This window comes from Rhinoraja longicauda, chromosome 2 (assembly GCF_053455715.1).
Source record: "Rhinoraja longicauda isolate Sanriku21f chromosome 2, sRhiLon1.1, whole genome shotgun sequence".
In the NCBI taxonomy this organism is placed as follows: domain Eukaryota; kingdom Metazoa; phylum Chordata; class Chondrichthyes; order Rajiformes; family Arhynchobatidae; genus Rhinoraja; species Rhinoraja longicauda.
The window spans coordinates 34,945,639-34,955,192 of record NC_135954.1 but is presented as its reverse complement, the minus strand read 5'-3'; the positions used below and the strand labels follow the sequence as shown (position 1 = coordinate 34,955,192).

The 9,554-nt window shown below is 46.0% G+C and overlaps 1 protein-coding gene across 3 annotated transcripts in view; it reads left to right on the top strand.

Moving 5' to 3' along the window:
- The first annotated feature begins 907 nt into the window (after positions 1-907).
- The window catches only part of fam171a1 (family with sequence similarity 171 member A1), a 157,945-nt gene continuing 149,298 nt past the window's right edge, over positions 908-9,554 (top strand). For 2 of the 3 annotated variants that reach the window (XM_078417129.1, XM_078417119.1), the window contains exon 1: positions 7,999-8,224. In XM_078417129.1, the coding sequence (XP_078273255.1) occupies positions 8,125-8,224 (100 nt within the window). In that variant the 5' untranslated portion in view covers positions 7,999-8,124. Of the gene's footprint in view, positions 1,080-7,998; positions 8,225-9,554 lie in introns of those variants that run through there. The other variant, XM_078417139.1, reaches the window with a different exon arrangement.

Here is a 9,554-nt window from a genome sequence, read left to right as displayed (position 1 = left end):
ATTTCTTCATGATTACCACTTCTATATTTTCCCCACCAATATGTTTAAGTCGCCTGGCCTTCAGTTGCTGGATATACCTTTGCATCCTTCAGAAAACAAGAATGATCTTTTGGCATAAGAAAATAACTGCAGATGCTGGTACAAATCGATTTATTCACAAAATGCTGGAGTAACTCAGCAGGTCAGGCAGCATCTCGGGAGAGAAGGAATGGGTGACGTTTCGGGTCGAGACCCTTCTTCAGACTGATCACGTTTCGGGTCGAGACCCTTCTGAAGAAGAGTCTCGACCCGAAACGTCACCCATGATCTTTTGGCATCCTCCTTCCACCTGGAGGTCTGATAAGTTATAACGAGGTCTGATCATTTATTTATTGTAAGTGCGCCAAGGCCAAGGCTCAGATTCCAAATTTTTAATCAATCTCATATCTAAACAACCTTGTTTTAATTTATTTTTTTTTAGCCATCTTTGGGCTAAGCCTTTATGAGAACCTGAGCAGATTTTGGCTCTGGCAGATCCGAAGCAAAATAAACAAACACTTAACATGCTATCCAGAAGGCAACAGCAGCTCAGTACTGTACAGGACTCCTAGCTTTACTCGCATTGACAGTTTTAAACTGCAGCCATTTGACTGAGGGACAAGGTTGCTACCAAGTGATTCATGCTGCCATTTTTGTGCAGCATGTATGTGATTATTGCTTCGCACAAAGAAAATACATTGCCATGGTAACAATACAAAGTACTCTGGGGAAAGGCAGGCACGTCTGCAGATCTTTAATGTTCATGAGCTGTATTTTCCATCTGATTCTGCTCCAACCTGTGTGATGTTGAGCGCCTAGCAAACAATGTTATGAAAATAAGCTAAGTACAAAAAGCTTACTTTTGAAACCCACTGGTTCAAATTATTGTCTTTTGCTGCTTAATGTTTAATGCACAGGTGAAGAAGCATACTTGCTTCAAATACCTGGTCTCAGCTTACTCTTATTCTCCCCCTCAGCTCCAAATTGGACCATTCTTGTTCAAAGGCACTTTGCAGCAATGCTCGCATAACTGAGCCTAAAAGGGTGGCACAGCAGTGCAGGTAGGTAGATCTACTGTCTCACACGTCAAAGATCCTGGGTTCATTTCATATCTTATGCGTGAAGTTTGCCTGTGACGGCGTGGGTTTCCTCCGGATGTTCCAGTTTTCACCTACATCCCAAAGACATATGAGTTTGTTGGTTAATTGGCCACTGTAAAGTGTGCTGGCGATGGTAGAATCTGGGTGAAGTTGGTGAGAATGTGGGGAGAATAAAATAATGGGATTAAAGTAGGATTAACGTAAATGGATAATTGATAGTCAACATGGGCTCAGTGGGCTGAAGGGACTGTTTCTGTGTTGTATGAATCTCTCTTTCATTGTTTTACATGCTTCAGCCATTTTTCTTCAAGTGTAGGTCAAGTTTAATGGTGAACAGCTTTTAAAGACCTTTTACTTTTTTTAAATGTGCAAACAAGATAGGCAAGGCCAAATGTTGCAATGTTGAATTGATGTGGAATGCGTTTGTGCTTAATGAGTTGTAAACTGTATTGATTGCATCCCATTTTGTCTGCAAACAGTGGACTGTTAATCGGGTCCTTTGGCAGTAGGTGGCACCACGAATTCATCTGTTCTGAGGTTATAGTTCTCCATACCTTTTTCTGAGTTGCAATTGTTCCTGGGAACAGTCATATCCAGTAGAGCTGCTGGGAACTCCTTCATTGTTAACATGCACCACCGAATCATATCGTAGCTGCATCTGCTTAGTATTAATTTAATTGCCACTTCATAGTTGATACCAGATAAAGAGAACAAGTTGTACCATGTCAAGAAATCAGATCTTATTATTGCATTTTCTTCCACAATGTGTGGCTGTGTGTGGATCATGAGAATCCTGCTTATATTTTAAAAGAATGTTTACATCGGTTCTTTTAATTTCCCTCCACCCATCCCCCACTTGTAACACCATCCTAATATCCCTTTATTGTGATTTAAGGTGATCCCCTTTCTTCATGGACCAGTCGTTTTCTATGTCTTTAATCTACCCGATCCTACAACCCTCTTTGCGGTCTTTCGATTATTACCTCTTGAATATCCCAGTGGTAATCTTATCCACCATTTATGCTTGGGCCTTCAACTCCCACAGCCCTCAGCTTTGCCATTACCTTCCAAAACCTCATTCACTACTTTGACCAAACCTTCTATTCTCTGTCATAATTCCTTCTCATATGACTCAGTCCAAATTTCCTTTGATCACACTCTTGCAAAATGACTTGGAAAGTGTCACCACATTAAAGTAGCAATTTCCTGTGGAGGACAAAGGGGTCATTATAAAACACCCCTTGCATCTTTTTATAAATGAGCAAAAAGAGAGACATATCCGAAGCACATATGTGGGAGAGAGCAAATACAGGATGTTGAGCATCCCTGTACAATCCACAAACTCTGTCATTTTAAGTTTTCCATTCCATTCCCTCTCTCTGACAGCCCTTTCCAATATCTTGCTTCTCTATCTAGACACGTTATAGCCTACCAGACTCAAAATTGATTTTATATTCCTTTCTGTACTATTAATATCAAGTTTTGGGATCAGTCTTGGTTCAATAATAGCCCTGATTCTGTGGGCATGTCATGGGGAGTATTAAAAATAATTAAATGAGGGTGCCGCACTGGTGAAGATACAACACAAAATGCATTGGACATCAGTTAGCAAAACAGGCTTAGCTACGCAATTCCATAACATTGAGAATGAAGATTGTTGGGATTTTGACAAAAATCATTGTATTCTCTATAGCCACACCCAATGTTCCAGAGGACTGGAGAGTAGCCAGTGTTGTCTTTGGTTTAGTGGGACATTAGGGATAATCCGACAAACAATAGGCCAGTGTGCCTTACATCAGTGGTAGGGAAGCAATTGTAAAGGATTATTGCCATAGGATTTACTCACATTTGAAAAAACATTGGTTTACAGTGACACAATGGCATCCTGGTGCCATCGCAACAACCTGGGGCTCAACGCTCTTAAGACAGTGGAATTGATTGTAGACTTTTGAAGAGCTCCCCCTCCCCTTCCCCCACTCACCATCAACAACACCACAGCCACATCAGTGGAGCCATTTAAGTTCCTTGGAACCATCATCTCCAGGGACCTTAAATGGGGGGCCACCATCGACTCCACAATCAAAAAGGCCCAACAGAGGATGTACTTCCTGTGGCATCTGAGGAAATACAATTTGCCACAGGCAACGATGGTCCAATTCTATACTGCTATCATTGAGTCCGTCCTCACCTTCTCCATCATGGTCTGGTTTGGCTCAGTCGCCAAGCTTGACAACCGGAGGCTGCAACAGATCGTTCGATCAGCTGAGAAGGTTATTGGCTGCAACCTTTCCCCCATTGACGAACTGTACAGTGCAAGGGCCAGGAAGTGAGCGGGCAAGATCATCTCTGACCCCTCTCACCCTGGCCGCAAAATCTTTGAAGCACTTCCCCCTGGAAGGCAACTCCGGACTGTCAAAGCAATCACAGCCAGACATAAAAACAGCTTTTTTTCCACGAGTGATAGTTCTACTCAACAACCAAAGTCTCTTTTTTAATCTGGTTTATTTTCACCCGCATGTTTAGACCGTAATGTTGTATCCTTATTGTTTGGATGTGTTTATGCTTTATTCTTAATTGTTAACTGTATGTTTGTGTTGTCATTTGTGAGTGGAGCACCAAGGCACATTCCTTGTATATGCACATACTTGGCCAATAAACTTATTCATTCATTCATTCATTCATTCATTCGTTATTAAGTAACGTCAGCATGGGTTTTTGTGGAGCAGGTTATGTCTTCCAAACTTGGTTGAGTTTTTTTAGATGATGAAAATGTTTGATGAGGGTAGGATAGTGGATATTGTCTACATGGGTTTTAGTAAGTCCTTTATGGACTGTTTCCATGTAACCTTCCTGCAGTTCAGAATGGCAGGCAGTAACTAGTGGGGTGCCGCAAAGCTCGGTGCTGGGACCGCAGCTATTTACAATATACATATAAATATATTGTAATATTATATACATATAATATATATGTATATATATATATATATATGTATATATATATATATATATATGTATATATATATATATATATAATATTTATATACATATAAATCTCTGTAAAGCGTCTTTGAGTATATGAAAAGCGCTATATAAATAAAATGCATTATTATTATTATTATTACATTAATGACTTGGATGAAGGGATTAAAAGTACCATTAGCAAATTTGCAGATGATACAAAGCTGGGTGGTAGTGTGAACTGTGAGGAAGCTGCTATGAGGTTGCAGGGTGACTTGGACAGGTTGTGTGAGTGGGCGGATGCATGACAAATGCAGTTTAATGTGGATAAGTGTGAGGTTATCCACTTTGGTGGTAAGAATAGGAAGGCAGAGTATTATCTGAATGGTGTCAAGTTAGTAACAGGGGACGTACAATGAGATCTGGGTGCCCTAGTGCATCAGTCACTGAAAGGAAGCATGCAGGTACAGCAGGCAGTGAAGAAAGCCTATGGAATGTTGGCCTTCATAACGAGGAGTTGAGTATAGGAGCAAAGAGGTCCTTCTGCAGTTGTGCAGGGCCCTAGTGAGACCGCACCTGGAGTACTGTGTGCAGTTTTGGTCTCCAAATTTGAGGAAGGATATTCTTGCCATTGAGGGCGTGCAGCGTAGGTTTACTAGGTTAATTCCCAGAATGGCGGGACTATCATATGTTGAAAGACTGGAGAGACTAGGCTTGTATACACTGGAATTTAGAAGGATGAGAGGAGATCTTATCGAAACGTATAAGATTATTAAGGGGTTGGACACGTTAGAGGCAGGAAACATGTTCCCAATGTTGGAGGAGTCCAGAACAAGGGACCACAGTTTAAGAATAAGGGGTAGGCCATTTAGAACTGAGATGAGGAAAAACCTTTTCAGTCAGAGAGTTGTGAATCTCAGTGGAGGCCAATTTTCTGAATACATTCAAGAGAGAGCTGGATAGAGCTCTTAAGGATAGCGGAGTCAGGGAGTATGGGGAGAAGGCAGGAACGGGGTACTGATTGAGAATGATCAGCCATAATCACATTGAATGGCGGTGCTGGCTCGAAGGGCCAAATGGCCTCCTCCTGCACCTATTGCCTATTATCTATTGTCTGTTATCTATTGTCTATTGTCTATTGTTATCGGACCGCATTGTCTCGTCAGAACGTAGTCTATCAGTTCCACTGCAGGTGGCCACTGGCATTGACATGCAGCAGAAACAAGCCACGCAAAAAAGGACACAAAAAGGTTTACGCAAAAAAAGGTCACAAAAACCATGTTCACATCTTTGGAGAACATGGTTATGTGACGTTTCGGCTCGAGATCCTTCCTTTTTCAGACTCAGTCCAGTCTGAAGAAGGGTCCCGTCCCGAAATGTCACCTCCCCATGATTTCCAGAGATGCTGTCTGACCCGTTGAGTTACTCTAGCATTTTGTGCCGGAATTAACAACCAGTTGTCATATTGATACTTGCGCAATGATACTCTACTAGACAATGTAACATACAACCTTTAGTATTTTTAGCTCTCTGTCAAAAATAGACCAAAATTACCTTATCTACCAAAATTACCTTAATTTCGAAAATCTTGCAGGGAAGGCACTTTACTATTGCGAGTCTGAAATGCTCTCACTCCAAACTCCCTTTTCCTTATTGACATGTTCGTTTAATTAACGGGATGCTCCATCAACGAGAAGATTCTGAAGAACGCAACTATCGCTTTCTGGAAGAACCTCACGCATATTTCAGTATATTGACACCCATAATTCCAGAACTGACCATATTCGCAACCCCAGCCACAAGCCCAGCTCCTTCTACACTAGCAGGAGCGATGGATCCGCACTTTCATTTACCCAGCGCCCGAATAAAATTTATCCTGACTGGGGTTTGAAAATAATGCAGTCCCCAAAGTGTGCATTATTACACTCAAATGTAATCTCTTTTGGCAATGTTTCAGGTCATTTAGACAAAAAGGGACATAAAAGCCAGCTGTTTTATTCAAAAAGCTTCCTGTTCACACCTTTCCTCTTCCTTAAATCAGGAAGCTGGATACATTTCCTCCATGTCCAGCCTTAATAATCATTGGACTTTGCACCATCTACAGGGAGGCAATTCATGGAATAACACAGTTATAAAATAAAGTGGTTCACAGCCAATAATTTCAAAGCGCTTTTTAGTTAATGGCGGTTGAATGAAACATAGTTGACTGTATTGGAAACACCAAATTAGACTCTTTGCAGTAAGTAGGATTCTTTCTGATTAAATAAAAGATAACTGGGGTATCTCAGCGGATCAGGCAGCATCTCTGGAGAACATGGACGGGCGATGTTTCGGGTCGGGACCCTTCTTCGGACATCAGTCCAGTCTGAAGAAGGATCTCGACCCGAAACGTCATGTATCCAAGTTCTCACGGAGATGCTGCCTGACCCGCCGAGTTACTCCAGCACTTGTGTCTTGTTTTTTTGTAAATAAGCATTTGCATTCCCTTGTTTTTCTTTTCTTTCTGATAAGCTTGGCACTAACTGAAAGATTTTTACAATCAAGTAAACATTTCCAATATCTACAAGGTACCTTACCCCAGTGTTATAACAGTGATAGCCCTGTGCCCACTAGTACTGCGATGGTGTCAGATCCCCATCCACCGGTCGGGTTCCCAGGGTATGGAAATGGACATAGATCCAACCGGGCCAGACATAATCCCTGGACCCGAGGATCAAGGCTGGACGTCTAACGAGCCTGAGGATCGGTGGGCAAAGGGAAGAATGTGTAGGAACTGCAGAAGCTGGTTTACACCGAAGATAGACTTAAAATGCTGGAGTAACGCAGCGGGTCAGGTAGCATTTCTGGAGAGAAGGCATGTCTAACGTTTCGGGTCGAGACCCTTCTTCGGATTGAGACTTGGGGGTGAGGGGAACGTGGGCAGAGGGTAAAGTTGCGCCCTTCCATAAATCCTTTAAGTTTATGGTCGGTCCTTCGCAACGTTTGGGGCTGGCGTCGAGTTTCCTCTCCAATCCCCCATATCCTTTTATGTTGGCGTCCTGTAAGATATTCTCCTCAGTATCGGGAACTCCCGGACCAAATAACCCGAGTACCGGGTATAAAAACCGAACCATTAGAACGAGATGCTAACGGTATCCAGGACGCTCCGTCTGAATGATTGGGCGGTTCAGTGGTAACTTTAACACAAGGAACTGCAGAGGCTGGAATCTTGAGGGAAAAATAAAAGTGCTGGGGTAGCTCGGCGGATCAGGCAATATCTGTGGAGGGAATGGATAGGGTCGGGACCCTTCTTCAAACTCAATGGAAATGGCTAAATACTATAAAGTGGGCAGAATAATCAGAGGAGTTGGACTTGTATCGTGTCACAGCGGGCGGGCGATCGCTTGCGTTATAAGTCATGTGGCCTTGGACTGGGGAGCGGAATCGATAGGGGTTTCCATCGGAGAGCACCGCCTGCTGCCGCCCCTCCCCCACCCTCCCCCTCTCTCCCCCCTCCCTCTCTCCCACCTCCCTCCCTCTCTCCCACCTCCCTCCCTCTCTCCCAACTCCCTCTCCCTACTCTCTCTCTCTCTCCCCTCCCCCTCTCTCCCCCTCCCTCCCCTCCCCTCTCTCCCCCTCCCCCCCCTCTCTCTCCACCCCCTCCCCCTCTCTCTCCCCCCTCTCTCTCCCCCTCCTCTCTCTCTCCCCCTCTCTCTTCCACCCCTCCCCCCTCCCCCTCCCTCTCCCCCTCCCTCTCCCCCCCTCTCCCCTTCCCTCTCCCCCCATCTCCCCTCTCTGGACGAGTGTAGAGAGCGGTGGGAGCGGCGGGTGGCGCCGCAGCTCCAACCACTGCCTGTGGCCGCGCCTCTGTGGGGTGGGGAGGAGGGTGGGGAGGGGGAGTGAGAGCCCGGGGTAGCTGGATGCAGACGGATTGAGGTTGGGAAAGCAGAGAAGACAGCAGCTGGGGCCGTGGAGGAGGAGGAGGAGGAGGAGGAGGAAGGCGAGCGAGCAGCGTTAACTATGGGCGGCCCCTCGGTGTTGGCGCCCGTCGCCTCTCGCTGACTGAAGGATGAGTGGGTTTTCGCGCTCCGCCGCCCTCCTGCTTTGCCTGCTTGGCTGCAACGTGTGGAAAGCGGTCACCAAAACCTTACGGGAGCGGCGCGCACAAGGTAGAGGGCGATGGCCGGGGAGAGGGGAAGCCTGGGTCTGTGTGTGGGTTGGTTGGAGCTGTGGAGGGGAGAAGGGGTGGTGTGTGTGAATATATATGTGGGGAGGGGAGGGGAGTGGTGCAGTGGTGTGTGAAGGGGCACGGTGTGGCTGCGGCAGGGGGGGGGGGGGGTGGCGTGTGAATATATATGGGAGGGGTAGGGGTGTTGTGTGGGGGTCTCTGCCTGTGTCTGTGAGGGGTAGGGGTGTTGTGTGGGGGTGTATGTCTGTGTGTGTATGTGAGGGGTAGTGGTGGTGTGTGTGTGCTGCGGCAGGGGTAGGGGTGTTGTGTGGGGGTGTGTGTCTGTGTATGTGTGTGCTGCGGCAGGGGGGGGGTGGTGGTGTGTGAATATATATGGGAGGGGTATGGGTGTTGTGTGGGGCTGTATGTCTGTGTGTATATGAGAGGGGTAGGGGTGTTTTGTGGGGGTGTATGCCTGTCTCTGTCTGTGTCTCTGTGTGTGTGTGTGCTGCGGGTGGTGGAAGTGTATCTGGGTTTCCCGGCGGCTTTATCCGGACCCTGTTGTCATTTGAACAACAAACCCCGGGACGCGGTGGTGGCGGGAGGAGGAGGAGGGGGGAACAATGAGCCTCCGCTCCGCTCCTCTCCTCTCCTCTGCTCTGGCTGTCCTGTTGTCCACAACCGCAGCCCTGATGCCTTTCCATTTTCTCCCTTCCCTTGCCTTGTCCTCGGATTTAATAAAGAGCAGTGTCAGGATCTACTATTTAAATTGTTTCTGGGGGGGAATAAATCAGGATGAGATGCCAGAGGTCAGATTCTCTGGTCACCTTGATTCATTTTCCAAAAAAATTAGAAAATCTTTTTTGTTTTGAAAGGGCGGTGTGAGTTTATGGTTTTTTTTAATGCAGTGAATATATAGCATCGGTGTGAGCAGTGGCGTGAAACGAGCACAGCGCGGGTTTGTAAATGTATTGGCTTTAAAATGAACACGTTGTTCCAGAGGAGACCCCGGCCGAGGGTCTCGGCCTCTGCTCGCCCTCTCGGTTATTGCTGTAAGTCATCGCGGAGAGATGCACTCCCGGCCGCTTCGCTTTATTTCATTTTTAAAAACGCAATCTACTGCGCCTTGTTAACACGCCCGATACACCAATAACCGGGGTTCAGCAACGAGTGGCGAACCCCAGCCATCTCTTTTGTTTGCTGACATAATATTCTATGCCATGAATCTTCATGCTCCGACGTGGACCGCCGATCCAACTATTTCCTCCACACACACCCCGACCGCCGTAAAGAAGAAAGATGATGGGCATCCAAGTGTGCAATTTCAGGGG